At 39.9% G+C, this 17,867-nt stretch overlaps 1 protein-coding gene across 5 annotated transcripts in view; it reads left to right on the forward strand.

Annotated features, from left to right (window-relative positions):
• Positions 1–14,385, forward strand: part of HS3ST1 (heparan sulfate-glucosamine 3-sulfotransferase 1) — a 116,926-nt gene extending 102,541 nt beyond the window's left edge. For 4 of the 5 annotated variants that reach the window (XM_070752427.1, XM_070752426.1, XM_070752428.1 and 1 more), the window contains one exon: positions 12,272–14,385. In XM_070752427.1, coding sequence (XP_070608528.1) covers positions 12,397–13,323 — 927 coding nt within the window. In that variant the 5' untranslated portion in view covers positions 12,272–12,396 and the 3' untranslated portion in view covers positions 13,324–14,385. Of the gene's footprint in view, positions 1–11,362; positions 11,451–12,271 lie in introns of those variants that run through there. The other variant, XM_070752430.1, reaches the window with a different exon arrangement.
• Positions 14,386–17,867: the final 3,482 nt, after the last annotated feature.

Raw genomic sequence — 17,867 nt, forward strand, 5'->3', positions numbered from 1 at the left:
ACCAAGAAACCCTCAAGGTAGTGAACGCCGAGCCCAGACCGCTGCGCCTCCTGAGCGCCCACTCCAATAAGGTGCTCGAGCTCGCCCAAAGAGAGCATGAGACGGAGCCACCCGTGGGTAAAACCCCGACCACATAAAAACACCTATGAAATGGAAGCCCAAAAGCCCGAAGCCGTCCGGGTGCATGGGGAAGAGCCGGGATGCTGACTTAATGTCGCATTTATCCATAAGGGCTCCAACCCCACACTGCCTTACCATGGCCACGACCGCATCAAAGGATGCGAGCCGGACTAAATAAAGTTCGTCAGGAACGAATCCTTCACTGACTCCCTTTTAAGAAAAGACAAGTGGTGAATCAACCTAAATTCATCACCCACCTTTCAGGGGACCCCCCTAATGGGGAGACCCCAAGATTCGGGAAGGGCGGCTCCGGGAAGGGCCCAAGGCCCCTCCCCATGGCCACCTCTTATGCTATTCCGGACCGAACAATGCCGTCATGCCCCACAACCAACCTGAGGTTGTTGAACCCAAAGGCTTGCTCGAACCCATGTAAGGGATCCTGAATCCCTTGGAGAAACCTAGCAAGAGAGCGGCCGCTCTCGAGCGAGGGTGGTCGTCCCTCAACCAACCCCAATGTTGTTGTTGTTGTTGTTTTGTAAATTAATTGGGCAGGGCCCAGCTTTCCCCCCAGAAGGTGGGGTTTGTACCCTGGACCCCCTCCCCTCCTAACCGTCCCCTTTCAGGGGCAGGGGCACATTGAAGCGGCATGGGAGCCCCGCCTTCCCACACGCATGGCTGTACATACAAAAGGGGCGAAAACAAGCCCCTTTGCAGCAAAGCCATGACATGCAGCGAACGGGTCCCACACCGTGGTGGCCCCCATACCCAATACCCCTGGCCCCGACGGGGAAGCCGTCAAAAGGGGCAGAGGCACTACGGCCTGCGTTGGCGGGGTCCAAACCCCCTCGCCCCCGACACACCCGTCCCTAGCAAAAAAGCTGCCCCAAGGGCCCGTGCCCCCGCAGTAGGAGCCGGCAGGGGGGCCAAACCTGGTTACAGGTGCTCCCCCCCAAAACCCCAAGAAACTGGGACCGGGTGGCACCAACCGCATTCCCCCCCCAGCAGGACCCACCGGGGGCCCCTTCCTGGCTAGCCCTGGCCGAGGGCCTCATCACCTTCCTAGGCCCAGCTACCGTGGGGCTACCAAATTATTTAAATAATTAATGTTTGATTATAACTGTGTACTGAAGTTTAACTACGACTTCACTGAAAGAGTAGTAGATCCGTGGAACAAACTTCCAGCAGACTTGGTAGATAAATCCACAGTAACAGAATTTAAACATGCCTGGGATAAACATAGAGGGACCAAGAGGTCTTCACCTGCCATCAGACTTCTATGCTTCTATATAGATATATTAAATAATTTTAACCATAATTTCAGTCTCATTATTATTATTATTGTGTTGTTTTGTACCATGGTTCTTATTTTACACTGGAATGAACCGGGGCCGCCCAGGCCCCAAAAGAGGGCAGCAATGGCCTCTGCCCAAACAGGCAGCGCAGCAGCAGGAAGCTGCTGCCAAGGGCCTAACTGCCCTCCCTACAGGGGCCATGAACATGGGGGGGGGCCGCACGCGCGAGCCCTCCGCCCGATCCCCCACGGTCCTGAGGGGGCGACCAGAATGATCCCCTCCCCCGGATGAAATCGCGGGGGAAACAGCAAAAACGGCACAAGGCCCTGCCTTCCCGCTGGACCGTTCCATGAGCCTCCGATGAGGCTCTCAAAATGGCGACCGCAACACGCGGCCGCCTTCCCTAAGGGGTGGGGGGGCGAACTCCAACCTGAAGCCTGGTTGAGACTAGGATGGACAGTTGGAAGAGACCGTGCAGTCCAGTCCCCCACCGAAGCAGGCTAGCTGCTCGCAACGAGCTGCAGCCTCCTCAAGCCTCCCACGAGGCGTCCAAAAAAGCGGCGGCCACCCACGCGGCCGCCGAAAGAGGCTCCAAGAGCAGACAGCCATGTGTCTGCTCCTTTGACTGGGTCCGGGCGAACAGGCTTGGCCCAGGGCCTGCGGCCCTTCCAGACCACGTGGGCCTGGCTTTCCCGGCCGAAATCTCGTCTCGCGAGATTTCGGCCGAAAACAAAATGGCGGCCGCCATGCAGAGTCCGGTGTCTGCCCGGCCCTTCCGCAAAAGCGCCGTGGCCGGTAAGTCGAGCCGGCGATAATGTATCACAAGGTTTGCTGCCTGCAGCACACAAGTTTGACAGCCGTGATCTAGAGCAACAGACATACAGAGAGATAAAGACATATTTCTGTATCTATCTCTGTCTGTCTGTCTAACTATCTATTTATCTATCTACACACACACACACACACACACACACAAACACACATTTTCTTTCATGGTTAACACATATAAACAGGAATTGGGAATCTTACTTTTAGTTAAACTAAAAATTCTGATATACAATCTGTAGGGATATTGAAAATGTGAATCCAGAATGGGGAAGAGAACTAAGTAGAATATTTTGATGGCTAGGTCAAGGGTGTTCTTCAGTCTATTCTAGAAAGAGAAGATAAATGTCATGAGGATGAGCTGGAGAGTGAAGAAGCATAAGTAACCATGAAAATGGATGAAGGTTTGTATGTTCATTCAGCTTCAATCTAATATATAATGGAGTTGTGGAGGTCATGAACTAGGAGAAATCTAGTGTTTTGAGAATACCATTTTGTATACTTACATGCAGAGTGGAGGCAGTCCTGGCCAAATTGATGTTTGTCTGCTTCAGTTCATATAGGGAGTTCATCAAAATATACAATTTCATTAGAGATTCCTACCCTTGAGTCTACAATTGTTCCACTTGCTACTATCAATATAAATACTAGATTGTGATAGTTGCACAATCAACTGTAATAGTAGTAGACTGTTTAAGTACGAATACACTTGTTCTTAGTCTGAATAGTTAATATCCAAACTTCAGATTTTCATGGCTCTTATCAGTAATCACTCGGAGTGAGATGGCCTTTTTAGTTTCTCCTATTCATGTTGGAGAGGCTTGTGCAGAATATTTGGGACACCAGTAAAAATAAATGGCCAACCAAGGAATTAAATGTCAATTAAGTGCTAAAGCCTGGTAAATAGGAGAATTAAAAGAAGTTTTAACGGAATGAAGAAAAGGTGGCTAGACCATTAGGAAGAAGGCACTGTGAGCAGCCTAGGTATTTATGGTGCTATATGGTATCTGCTTACAGCAGGATATACCTGTTAGAACAGTGATTTTCAACCTTTTTTGAGCGGCGGCACATTTTTTACATTTACAACATTCTGGGGCACACCACCAACCAAAATGACACAAATCTAATAAATAAATAAATAAATAAATAAATACATACATACATACATACATACATACATACATACATACATACATACATACATAAATAACCCCCTCATATATACAATCCCATGTAACATCCCCTTATAAATACCTGTACAGTCAATCATCAATCATCCCTCCTGAAATTTATACCACTGTCTCATTTCTGGGTACTTCTCCTGTCTTTCCCCCTTTTCTCTCTCATGTTTCTCATTTCTCTCTCTTCCTCCCTTTTTCCCTCATTCCTTCTCTCCCTCCCTTTCTCTCTCTTTCCTTTCTCTCATTCCCTTTCTCTCTATCCTTTCTATCTCTCACTTGTTCTTTCTCTCCCTCCCTTTCTGTCTCTTTCCTTTCTCTCATTCCCTCTTTGTCTCCTGGGGCTGACTGCGCCTGCCCTCCACCCCCCATCGCGGAGGGAAAGCATTTGGCATCGGCACCGCCAACCCCCCCTCCACGAGCAGCAAAAGCCTCAGCGACGGAGCCGAAAGGCAAACGGCACGATCCGTCACTTAGGCTTTTGCTGCTCCTGGAGGGGGTGGGAGGATTTTCTCCTTCCCACCCCCCCGGCAGCCAAACGTCACTGAGGCTTTGGGCATCGGCGCCTTCCCCTCCATGAGCAGCAAAAGCCTCAGCGACAGAGCCAAAAGGCAAACGGCATGCCCCGTCGCTGAGGCTCTTGCTGCTCATAGAGGGGTGGCGCTGATGCTCTCTCTCGCCGCCCCCACCTCCCCGCGACCGCCTGGGGCAGCTGCAGCCGGCACGCTCCCACTCCCACCGCCAGTGCCCTCCCGCCGGGCCCAAAGGACACTTGCCGCCGACGCCAGGAAACTCCAGCTGGGCGGGGCGCTGCCGGTGCCTCCGAGCTCCCACTCGCAGCTGTCCCCCGGCTCCTGCCTGATACCGCGGTTTCTGGCGCTCTCCTGCTGGGCCCCAAAGAAGGAAGGCAGGAAAAAGGAGAGCTTGATTCTTCGCGCCTCCTTTTTCCTGCCTTCTTTCTTTGGGGCCCAGCAGGAGAGCGCCAGAAACCGCTGCAACGGGCAGGAACCGGGGGACAGCTGCGAGTGGGAGCTCGGAGGCACCAGCAGCGCCCCGCCCAGCTGGAGCTTCCCTAGGAGCTTGGCGGCACACCTGACTGTGTCTCGCGGCACACTAGTGTGCCGCGGCACACCGGTTGGGAAACGCTGTGTTAGAAAACTGATTATTTACAAGGTGGCATGCAAAAAATGAAAGCTATCTATCGGGAATGAAGCTGGAGAACACAAATAGTAGTAACTAGGATCACGAATAGTTAAATAGTTATATGCACGCAAATCAGATACTTTCCACTGCCCTAAAAAAACATGTAGATATTTCTCATTTATTAACAACTACAATTGGGACTGACAATTAAGTTGAGGAAAACAAGTCACTAAATGAAGCCATGGCTGTGCTTAACAATTTTAATTCACCTTTCTTTTGTGTTGCTTTTCAAACTTGCCAAGATTGTAAATGCAGGCATTGATTGCAAAATTACTTTTTAATCACTGTCTTAAGCTGTCCAAGACAGCTGCGAAAGAAGGACTACCTGTATCCATTGACTTAGAAACATGGAAGGAAGAAGTATAAAATTTAAATATTCAAGCACATACAGTATCTTTATGGTTTGATCACTGTATAATACAAAGTGAAACATGATAAAGATCACCTTGGCCAGAAATGTCTTTAATGACTTCCAGAAAGCTATTAAAAATTTGACTCTTCTCAAAGGCATTGGATCAAGATCGCAACTGAGCCAGCATTTTGGTTTTGGGTTTTTTGAGAGGATACTGTCCATTAGTGCTGATGCTTTTAGACTTTTAAGCTTGTGTTTTTATTACTTGCGAGTTTATTAACCGCCTAGGGTTGTTTATATAGGCAGCCACATAAATTTCTCAAAGGAATGAATATTCAAATAGACAGGACCTCTGCATGAATTTGGTTACATTCTACTTTGCAATAAAAAATAATCTAGCTGTGCTGTGTCTAAGAGACGACTTCTGAGAAGCAAGATTCTGGACATGCACCTAAGAGTCTGAAAAGTTGAGATTTACTGCCATTTCTGATGTGAAGTCTATTACCTTGAGTGCAAGAGTCAAAAGGCAGATTTTAAACTATGGAAAATGCAATACAACTTAATTCATGGATGCAATATGCAGAGCTGTAGGGAGAAAAATGTGTTTTATGTATTATTTGTTGTTTATTGCCTGCCATTTCTCCTGGGGGTCAAAAGTGCATACATAAAGATCTCCCTGATTTTATCTCCACAATAATAACACTACTGAGAGAGAAGGAGAACTGGCCTGAAGTCTCTCTAGAGTCCAGAGCTATATTATGTCAAAATCTAACACTTTAATCCAGGGATGTGCAACTTTGACAACTTTAGGAAATGTGGACCTCAACTTCCACAATTCCCTAGCCAGCCATGTTGGCTGAGGAATTCTGGGAGTTGAAGCCCAGAAATCTTAAAGTTGGACATCCCTCCTTTGATCATTATGCTACTTTGGTTCTCCTACAATCATTAAGTTAGTAATCAACATAGGAGAAACTTCATTGAAATATAATTATGTGGTATTATATAAGGCGAGTGTGAACTATTACAGACATTCAATATTGAAATTGTAGAGAATCTTTATAATTTTGATATTAAGAGGTAGGAGAAGAGTCCCACATAACTGGTCTTTTCTGGCTTTCTCTGGTGTTGTCAAGTTTTGAGATTTCATTACATCAGAAGCTTGGGTACATAAGAAGAAAAAATTAGTAAAGATTAAGTCTTATTTTAAAGAATAATTATATAGTATTTGCAAGTCAACTCCCTGTACTTTCTTATGATGACTGGACAACATTTTGCATTAATATTCATAGTAATATGTAATTCTTTCAATTGCTAAAATGCTCGTTACGTCTTGTTGATTGAATTTAAATTATTCTTTATTGTTAAGAAAGGATTTGAATAACTGTGGTTGTTTTCCTAATGCCATATGTTGAAAAGAAACTGTTTTCTTATATGTAACTATATTTTCTTAGTTAAAACTTGTGAATCATCCTGATATTAGATCTTATTTATAGTTAAAGTCAATGCCCAAACATTTTTTTCAGGAACATTTTCCTCCTTCTTTAGAAAATTGTCATTTAAAAGGTACATACATGTACACAACTTCTGTTTCATTTCAAATAATGCCCTTTTATTTTTCCATAAATAATCACATTTTCAAGCTGCACTTGAAAAGATTCCTTTTTTGACAAGTTGACATTATCTATACACTATTTTTCAGGTGGTTGAAACAAAGTTAACTTTTACCTGTTGCTATTTTATTGTTTGCTTCACACCATCAATAGAGCTTCAGTTTCAACGTGACCTATTGAAATTGAAAATGTAACCTTTCCCAAATAATAAATGGGGGGATTCTCTGCACTGACATCTTGTTTAGGACTTATTCTCTAAACCTCTGACCCAACATATGCAGAAACCTCTACAAGCTACCTACATGCAATACCAGTGATAATTATATTCTCCCGGTGGGAGCCCAGGTCAATTGATCTTTACTTTTAGCATTAATTTTAATTATCACAGAGGTTGAACATAATAGAAGAAATGAACAAAGAAGTACAGATGTAAATAACTTAAAGACTGTTGTTTTGACATTCAAGGTGTTCAAAACTTTACAAATCAAATTAAAAATCAAACTCACAAGACCATCAAACATGCCCATAATTGACAGTACAATACAATAATAATACAATTAGAAAACAAATGAATCTATGAAAGATTCAGATGCGGCAAGATTAGGTTACATATACAATCAATTGTATAAACAACGCATTTGCAAATTCTGGGTGGGATGTAAAAAACAACATAGCTTGCTTCTTTGCAACACAACATTTAATTTGAAGAGAAGTCATCCCCTCATGCCACACAATAAATGCTTTCAAAACTACGAGGATAAAAATTCATTCTGAAAAGTGAAAAGCCCTTTAATTAGAAAAGAAGATTATACAGGTCCTTATGTGCCTAAAAAGTATTACCTTATTAAGCCGAGAAATCTTGATCATGTCTTGTTTGTCAGGAGTCTTGATGACTAGTAAGTATCTGCTAAGGAAAACATGTAGCTTAAGTATATGGTTTACATCAGGGGTTTCCAATCCTCAGTCCTTGCACCAACACCGGGCTGCAGCATCCCAGAAATTGAACCAAGCAAACAAACAAAGGCCCATCCATGGGATGCAGGCAGCACACAAAACCACAACCCTTTCAGTCCGCAGAAAAACCTCCATGAAACCAGTCCCTGGTGCCCAAAAGGGGGGGCACTGATTTACATGGTTATCTGTGGTAGCATGAACTGAAAAGCATGACTGATTTGATTTTAATGATCAAGATTCAGACAGTCATAGTAAAATGCAAAGGTGATGAGGTTTTCTCATTGACCAACATACTGTTGTTTTATAGAATTAAGATCTTGGGGGCAAATGGACATAGAAGAAAAAAGAAACAAGCATACAAATCAAGAGCCATAGAAAGAGAACATACAAATATTGTACAATATGCAAATATATCAGGAGATAGACTACTTTTTTTTCAATAGAATGAATGGAAAGACCTCACCTACAAAAAAATATTGACAAAATTGAACAGGTCCAAAGATGGGGTACAAGAATGGTGGGAGGTCTTAAGCATAAAACGTATCAGGAAAGATTTAATGAACTCAATCTGTATAGTCTGGAGGACAGAAGGAAAAGGGGGGACATGATTGAAACATTTAAATATGTTAAGGGGTTAAATAAGGTTCAGAAGAGGAGTGTTTTTAATAAGAAAGTGAACATAAGAACAAGGGGACACAATCTGAAGTTAGTTGGGGGGAAGATCAAAAGCAACATGAGAAAATATTATTTTACTGAAAGAGTAGTAGATCCTTGGAACAAATTTCCAGCAGATGTTGTTGGTAAATCCACAGTAAATGAATTTAAACATGCCTGGGATAAACATATATCCATCCTAAGATAAAATATAGGAAATAGTATAAGGGCAGACTAGATGGACCATGAGGGCTTTTTCTGCCGTCAGTTTTCTATGTTTCTATGAAAGTGAACACAAGGAAATAGCAATAGTACTTACTTATATACCACTTCATAGTGCTTTACAGCCCATTCTAAGCAGTTTACAGAGTCAGCATATTGCCCCCAACAATCTGAGTCCTCATTTTATCGACTCAGAAGGATGGAAGGCTGAGTCAACCTTGAGCCAGTCAGAATCAAACTCTGAAATGAGTAGTGAGTTAGCCTGAAATACTGCATTCTAGCCACTATGTCATCATCCTAATATGAAAGCTACTCAGAACAAAAGGGAAAAGAATTATGATATAAAATAGCAGAAAAAATATGTTGTGCATATATTAATGGAAATTTAAGATACTGTATTTGGGAATAGCAGTAGTATTCAAAGATGGACTGAAATTGTTATAACATTAGTAAATAAGAAAATTTTTGAAATCGTAATTTCTCTTACAATCTTGGGGGAAAAGGCAAAGCTGTAGGTGTAGTGATACAATTTGAGATGTGGCATACTTGCAAAATATTCTACAATAGTTTGGCACCTAAAGACTTGTGCTTGATAATTGGAAGAATTCTATTATTGTTTCCCTATAAAAATGGGAAAGGTACCACAAGATTAATGCAATTGAAATTGGGGTCATTAGCTTAAATAAGGACATCATTGTGTCTTGGATTGTCCTATTGAAATATATGTACAAAAGGAATAATGAGCAATATTTGGGAAGTGTACTTATTATTTGTTTGTTTGTTTGTTTGTTTGTTTATTTATTTATTAAAATTTATTTGCCACCCATAGATATTGTGGCTTTATGCTGAGCAGAAGGTGCACTTAACTTTTGTCTTCAACAGTTGTTAGAAAATAGTTGACTGCTAGGAAGAAACTTGATTCCACAATCAACCTAGATTGTGGACAAATTCCTTGTGTGTCCAATCATACTTGGCCAATACAGTAAATAATTCTATTCTATTCTAACCTTCAACTCCATATTGGTACAAAATAGTCAATACTCAGTCTATCTCTTGGGATTCTTTTAAGTAAACAGATGCAAATTAAAGTATTGACTATTTTGTACCAATATGGAGTTGAAGGTTAGAATAGAATAGAATTCTTTAATGGCCAAGTGTGATTGGACAGACAAAGAATTTTTCCACAGTCTAGGTTGATTGTGGAATGTGAAAAGGGCAGTAGAACGAAAGAAGAGTACATGTAGGAATAAATGAAATGTTTTGTAAGTGTTCCATGTACAGTGGTACCTCTATTTAAGAACTTAATTCATTCCATGACCAGGTTCTTAAGTAGAGACGTTCTTAGGAAGAGGCAATTTTTCCTAGAGGAATCAATGTAAAAGCAAATAATTTGTGTAAACCCATTAAGAAAGAAATAAAAGCTCAAAATTTGGGTGGGAGGAGAAGGAGGAAGAAGAGGAGGAGGACAGTCGGTGCCAAAGGAAGAAGGTGAAGTGAGGGAAATAAAAAAAACCCAAAACTTTAAGGCTTAAAAAAAAAGAGAGACTCTGAGGCGGCAAGGAGGAGCATGTGCCTCTAATACACCTGGCCCGAGGCTGCTTCCCATACACTGCCTCCCACACACTGGCTGCTGCTGCTGCTACCTGCTGCCTCTTCCTTCCCATGCTGAAGGGCTCCCCTCTCCTCTCACTCGCTCATTTTGTAGCCGGTGCCTTTCCTTCGCTGTGGTGACTCCTACGGCTGCCCAGAGTGAAGGGAGTGTTTCTTTTCTCTGGGTGCTGGCAGAGGTTTATTCCCTGTCCAAGCACCCAGAGAAAGGAAAATGCTTCATTCGCTCTGGACTGCCAAAGCCTCCTTAAGAGCCACCAAAAGGCTCCTCTGGCAGCCCAGATGGTCGGGATTAAAGGGGGAATGGCAGGAAACTGTCCAGGTCTTTGTGCCACTCTCAAATTTCCTGGGAAATTTTTCCGAGCTCGGGTTCTTAAGTAGAAAATGGTTCTTAAGTAGAGGCAAAAAAATCTTGAACACCTGGTTTTTACCTAGAAAAGTTCTTAAGTAGAGGCGTTCTTAAGTAGAGGTACCACTGTATTAGGATTATGACAACTATGTGTGGTATTAGTTGTGAGGTGGGTGAGTGGATAAATGGATGGATGGGCATAGGATGCATAAGAATTGCATTAGACATGAATCATTCAGGAATATGAATGTTTATGTACATTTCCTATCATTTAGGACTGTATGACTGTAACTTGTTGCTTGTATCCTAAGATTTTTTATTAATATTGATTGTTTCTTCATTGCTTATTTGACCCCTATGACAATCATTAAGTGTTGTACCACATGAATCTTGACAAATGTATCTTTTTATTTTATGTACGTGGAGAGCATATGCACCAAGACAAATTCCTTGTGTGTCCAATCACACTTGGCCAATAAAATTCTATTCTATTCTATTATCCAGATGAGGCTGTGTTGTTAGCAGGGACCCCAAATGATTTGTAGAGACTATTAAATACCATAGATTGCATGATGCCTTGAGGAGCATGGAACTGAAAATTAATATATTGAAGACCAAACTATTAATCAATAAGTGAGAATTTGCAAATTATGCATGTCTAAGTACCAAGAACATCTAGCCGAACATTTATTAGAAATGGATAAATTTTAAAGCATACACATGCTGTTAGAAAGACAATGTGTCCTGTGGGAATGGGTTTTTCCCCCTTCAAAATATGTGAAAATATCTACATATAAAAATATGCTTTTGCCTATAAAGACTAGTGTGGAAGAATTCTATTGTGGTGGTTTAATCACACAGAGATAATTGAATGGGGATCAAAGTCCAAAACAAATATATAAAAAAGGAAGTGAGTTGAATGAGAAAGGAAGAGGAAGTTGAATCAATTGTGGTTGGGTGAAGTTTATAACATCCACAGTAAGAAAGAGGTAGGAAGCTTAAAGAAGAAAACAAATCATTGTACCAGACTTCTCCTAACAGCCTAATTAAATAGGCACAGAAGATCCAAGAACCTTTGATAAGGTAGTTTTATTACAGAAAAGTTAAGAAGCTTTTAAAAATAATTCTTAAAAGAATTTCACTGACTGCTCAATATCAAGTATAAGCTTTGTATATAATGACCAATATTCAGATTTCTTGTACCTCTTTATCTTGCTAGTTTTATATGAAGAACAACCAACAATGACCTTTTGAATGGGATATGGTTTTTATACATCTGTTTCTGGATTTTGTACCAGTCTGGTGTACAAAAGGTTACCTTTTGATAACATGAAAGCTAACTCAGATTAAGTATGGACATAGTGGAAAGGATGATGATTTGCAAGGATAAAAAAGTATTGCTGACAGTGTTGCAATAAATAGACTTAGTAAGATTTTTGTCTTTGTCTTATAATTCCTTTTTACATTTCTTATATCTTTTCTATGCTTTGCAGAATTGCTCACTCCAAAAAGGAATAGCATGAGGGGTGTTTATACAGTATATGCATATATTTCCAATAAATAATTGATACTATCTGTTGACATTTGGTTGTGCTTATTTCCTGAGGGGGGCGATGTTTGTGTGTGAGAGAGCGGCATAGAGGAGGAGAGAGAGGGGGTGGGTGGGAATTTGAAGCATTGGCTTGTTTTCCATTAGGTGACTCAGTTTAGAAACAAAATTAAAATAAAAATCTCATTTGCTTTGAAACCTTGCAGATGAATAACTTAATTAGTTCTACAGTTTTCCCCTGTTTCTTTGTTCGAGATATAGGAGGTTTTGTATCTAAGCCTTCGGCTAAGATGAAGAGCAAATGGATGCCATTACTAATAATTTTATTGTCCTTCTGCTTTTCCCAATCCTCCAGATGCCTGAGAAGTCCGCTGTTGTTTTGGTCCCAGCTCCAACATCTGCTTCCTCCATGGGGAATGAGTTCCATGTTTCATCAGCCAAGCACAACAGCATTTTGCACTGATTGCCCTTCCTCTCCACATGGCCTTTTTACTGCTGTCAGCATACCTTCTGCTGACTCCTGCTCAGGCTGCTCCAGTTGAGGATGGCACTCTTGTGGAGACACTGACATCGCAAGTCCTACTCAGCAATAAGAGTGAACACTATTTAGCGCAAGTGAGACCTCCTGGCACAAGCAGACAAATACCTCAGACAATTATCATTGGCGTGCGTAAAGGAGGGACCAGGGCCTTACTTGAAATGTTGGATGTTCACCCAAACATTGTGGTAGCAGCTACTGAAGTCCATTTTTTTGACTGGGATGAAAATTACGTGAAAGGCATAGACTGGTACAGAAGCCTGATGCCATTTTCATATGAAAATCAAATAACTATTGAGAAAACACCAGGCTATTTTACCTCGCCACAGGCTCCCGAAAGGATTCACGATATGAATAGCTCTATTAAACTGCTGCTTATTCTAAGAGACCCCACAGAGAGAGTTATCTCTGATTACACCCAAGTCTATTACAATAGGCTGGAAAACCACAAGCCTGTTCAGTCCTTTGAAGACATTGTTATAAAAAACGGAGCCCTTAATACCAAATACAAGGCTATCCAGAGAAGTCTGTATGACGTCCATATGGGGAGATGGCTTAAATATTTCCACTTGGATCAGATTCACATAGTTGATGGGAATACCTTGATCAGAGACCCTCTTCCTGAATTGCAAAAAGTGGAAAGATTCCTTAATCTGCCTTCCAAAATTTTGTCTTCAAATTTTTATTTTAACCAGACCAAGGGCTTCTATTGCATTAGGAGCGATGGAAGGGAGAGGTGTTTGCATGAATCCAAAGGGCGCCCACATCCTGTGGTCAACAGTACAGTATTAGAGCAACTTTACTCCTACTTCAGAGAGCACAATGAAAAATTTTATAAAATGATTAATCATTCTTTTGACTGGCATTAATAACTCTGATTTTGAAGGAAAAGGTCCTGAGATAAATTATTTTCAAGTTCTTCCTCTTAAATTCCGGGTTACATTCATTTTGATAAGAAGATGATTATTTTCCTCCCTGAAAGAGAGTCTAGACTTGCATTAGTGTGCTCAAGGAAGATAGGCTTAACTTTGGCTTTTAATTACCGGAATAAACTTTATACCAGCTTAAATCCCCCGACCTCAGTGGAGTTATGTCAGAACTACACTTACATTGTCTGTTTTTATTCAGACTTATGAACAAAAGAAGCTGCGCAGAAAAACACTTTAATTGATGCTTTAAAAACCTATAGCTGAAATGTTATTATTCTACTTACAGGTTTTGTTGGCTGCTGTTATTTTTCTATCCAGCTCCATGACAGTGGGACTGATTTTTAGATCTTTTCATACTGTAAGATAATTATATATTAGAAGAAAAGATGACTTAGAGGTTCCATTATATCATTTTATTCATTCAGTGAAATTATAACTGTAAAGTATATGCCATTTAAATATCAAAAGTGAGTTTGAACAGTTTTGGTTTATGTTATGGGTCCCTCTATGTAGAATATTTGTAATTGGTAACACAGTTATTATTCACATAGGTATAAAAATAACAATTATTAAGCTTTTAATATTCCCAATTAAAGCAAGAAGGCTCTAAAGTAACACATTATACACAGTAGACATCAGGAATTTTTAAGCTGTATTCTTAGACATCATATCAATTATATAATCATATAATCATAAATTATGATTAGATGATTAATCATATAAATTATATGAGCCACCCTTCATAAATGCATAATTATTAGTCTTGTTTGTATTTTGTAATCACTTGTTCCAATAGTTTATTAATTAATAGTGTTGATTTGGCACATTTATGAGGAAAAAAATGCCTGCTTTCCAAAGTGTGGAAAAAAATTTGTAATATCTATTTGAAGACCAGATGTATTCAAGTGCATAGTAACTTCATGTGGTACTGTATACTATACACACAATATTCAAAATAATCAAGTATGGGTTTCTGGTTTATCTATAAAACTATAAAATCTACATGGATGCATTAGGATTTATTTATAATACTTTTTACTGGATAGAGTAACAGTCATCTCTGCTTCTCATATTCGCCATCTCTGGGGATTTTGTAGATTTGAGGTATAAAAACATATCAATATCACACATTGTTGTCAAATAAAAATGTATGGTTAGCAGTCAAGCAGGCAGACTTTACAAAAGAGGATGCTAATTTCTTGTACGGCATAAAATTGTATTTAGAAAATACCTTAAAACTCACATAATCAATCCCCAGTGAATGTGGAAAATTCCATTTTGTAGTATCCTTGATGGATGGTCTTTATCTACATCAGTGGTTCCCAACTTTGAGAAGAGGTGTGCTCTACCTAAGCAACTCTAAAATCCTGATCCACCCCCCCCCCCAGCCCTCATGACATATAATTCTTACAATTCAAAAAGTGAACTCCTACCCACTAGCATTGGGAGCCACTGGTCTAGATACACCTTAAAAAACTGAAACACATGAGAGACCTCTGACATATTTAAACAGCTTGTAGTCTCAGCTATTTTAAATATAGATAGTCCTCGACTTACAGCAATTCATTTAGTGACTGTTCAAAGTTACAATAGTCCTGAAAAAGTGACTTGTGACTATTTTTCACACTTACAAACATTGCAACATCCCCAAGGTCATGTGATCAAAATTAGGACCCTTGACAACTGGTTCATATTTATTATGGTTGCAATACCCCTGGTCACGTGAACGTCTGACAAGCAAAGTCAATGGAGAGGCTAGATTCACTTAACAACCTTGTTACTAACTTAACAAATGCAGTGATTCAACAAATGTAACAAATGTATAAAATGGGGCAAAACTCACTTAACTAATTTTTTGGTTAGCAACAGAAATTTTGGGCTCAATTGTGGTTGTAAGTCAAAGATTACCTGCACTTATTTGAAATTGCAATTCTTATAATTTGTACCCATTAATAGACTTTGTTCTAAATAAGAACAAAAATACCTCGCTTAGAAATAGGAGATTGTTACATAGAGAGTGGTCTGCAATGCATCTAGAGATACATTGGAGATATGAAGCTATATATATCCTACCAGACGTATTAAAAATATTATTTTCATTAATTGAAAATTTAAACTAAAATGGAAGCTGTCATGTTACAGACTGAAGCAATCAGCATTATTATTATCTTTATTTACCAAAATGCCTCTGAACCAAAAGAACTTGGTTGGAATAGAATCTAGGATCATAAAGAGTTCATAGTACCTTTTCCAGTATATAAACTTTGGTCAATCGTGCAACTTACAATCTCTTAATACTGTCTACACCAGAGTCTCTGGTTAAATTGTGAAACATCAGATTTGTTGCAAGCATCATTTTGCTAGATAAGCTTCATATTTTTCTAATGAAAAATATTTTTGTATTACTGTTCTTGGCAAAATCTCCTTAATGCAATATATAAAATCTTATAATAACAAAATATAAATACAACTTGAACATCTGCATAGAATTTTAAAGCATTGATGAGAATTTTAAAATGAACATGAATATTCAATGACATTAAACTTTGGGTGAAAATACAGGCATTTAAAGAATCATTTAAAATCATGCCCTTAGCCTTTGATGGAATTGTCCAGAAAGAGGGAGTCCTTGTGATCACCGACCTAAAAGAATTCACCAAAAAAAAACCTCACCAGATTTTTAATTGCCTTTCTTAAATCCAGATAGGTTCATGTAAATACAGGCAATCCTTCCCAAAAAAATATCTAATCCCAAGATATTTATTTATTTATTGAATTTGTATGCCTCCCCTCTCCGTGGACTCGGAGCAGCTCACATGTCAACAATAAAACAGTGTACAAAATACAGTTGGATCCAATTAATATAAATAGTCTAAAACATTATAAAAGTTAGATATCAAAAACCATTCACTCAAATACAAACTAAGCATTCAGTGACCAGAGGCTGGGATCTAATGACTCCAAGCCTGGTGGCATGAATAAGTTTTCAAGTTCTTACAAAAGGCAAGGAGGATTGGGGCAGTACAAATCTCCGGGGGGAGCTGATTCCAGAGGGCCAGGGCCCACACAGAGAAGACTCTTCCCCTAGGTCCCGTCAAGCGACATTGTCTACGTGATGGGACCTGGAGAAGGCCAACTCTGCAAGACCTATCCTAATATGCTTAAATGTGTTTATACTGAAAATGTAATTTTAAGGTTCACTCAAATTTATTATGTCCAGACCAGAATATAAGCTTGGTAAATAAAAATAAATAAGTTGTACTTTACTTGGCTCCAGAAATACAGCCAGTGCAAATGGTGGAAAAGTTGTGTTAGTTTGATTTTCAGAGCAAGTGAACAGTGGAATTTGGTACCAATGAACTTCCTGAATTGTCTTGTAAATAAGTTCTACAAACAACATTATGACAGTTAAACTATGTATAACCAGATCACATCTCGCAAAGACTGGAAGAATGTGTTTGCTCAAATGATCAGAAAGGATTTAAACTTAACCCTGACAGTCAGAGCTAAGTAACAGTACTTCAAATATAACATACTGTATACTAGAAGTATAATGGGATCTGTAAAGCCATTTAACTGCCCCAGAATCTGTTGGATGGAAAAAAAATTTGTCAAGAATGGACTGTCCAGTAAATTCCTGAGTTGGTTCTCTGATATTTTGTCCTTCAGTGATGGAGAAAAGCATAAAGAGGCCATTTATAGCAATAGCATTTAGACTTATATACCGCTTCACAGTGCTTTACAGCCCTCTCTAAGTGGTTTACAGAGAATAAGCATATTGCCCCCAACAATCTGGGTTCTCATTTTACCGACATTGGAAGGATGGAAGGCTGAGTCAACATTGAGCCTATTGAGGTTCAATCTGCCAAACTGCTGATCAGCAGAAGTACCTTGCAGTACTGCACTCTAACCACTGCACCACCAAGGCTCTTCATTTAATAATAATAATAATAATAATAATAATAATAATAATAATAATAATAGACTTGTATGCCACTCCTCTCCGAAGACTTGGGGTGGCTCACATCATCAAAAGAACAATATATTATAATACAAATCTAATAATTAAAAACTATGACTAAAAACCCGCTATCATTAAAAACAATACAATACAATACAGTCACAGCCACACATAACTCTTAATGGTCAGAAAAGGGGATACATTAATTGCCCCATGCCTGGCGACATAGATAGGTCTTACAGAAGGTGAGGAGGGTGGGGGCACTTTGAATCTCTGGGGGGAGTTGATTCCAGAGGGTCAGGACCACCACAGAGAAGGCTCTTCCCCTAGACCCCGCCAGATGACATTGTTTAGTTGATGGGACCTGGAGAAGGCCAACTCTGTGAGACCTAATCGGCCGCTGGGATTCGTGCGGCAGAAGGCAGTCCCTTATTTATTTATTTATTTATTTATTCATTCATTTATTCATTTATTTGATTTTTATGCCGCCCTTCTCCTTAGACTCAGGGCGGCTTACAACATG

Source organism: Erythrolamprus reginae, chromosome 5 (assembly GCF_031021105.1).
Source record: "Erythrolamprus reginae isolate rEryReg1 chromosome 5, rEryReg1.hap1, whole genome shotgun sequence".
Classification (NCBI taxonomy): domain Eukaryota; kingdom Metazoa; phylum Chordata; class Lepidosauria; order Squamata; family Dipsadidae; genus Erythrolamprus; species Erythrolamprus reginae.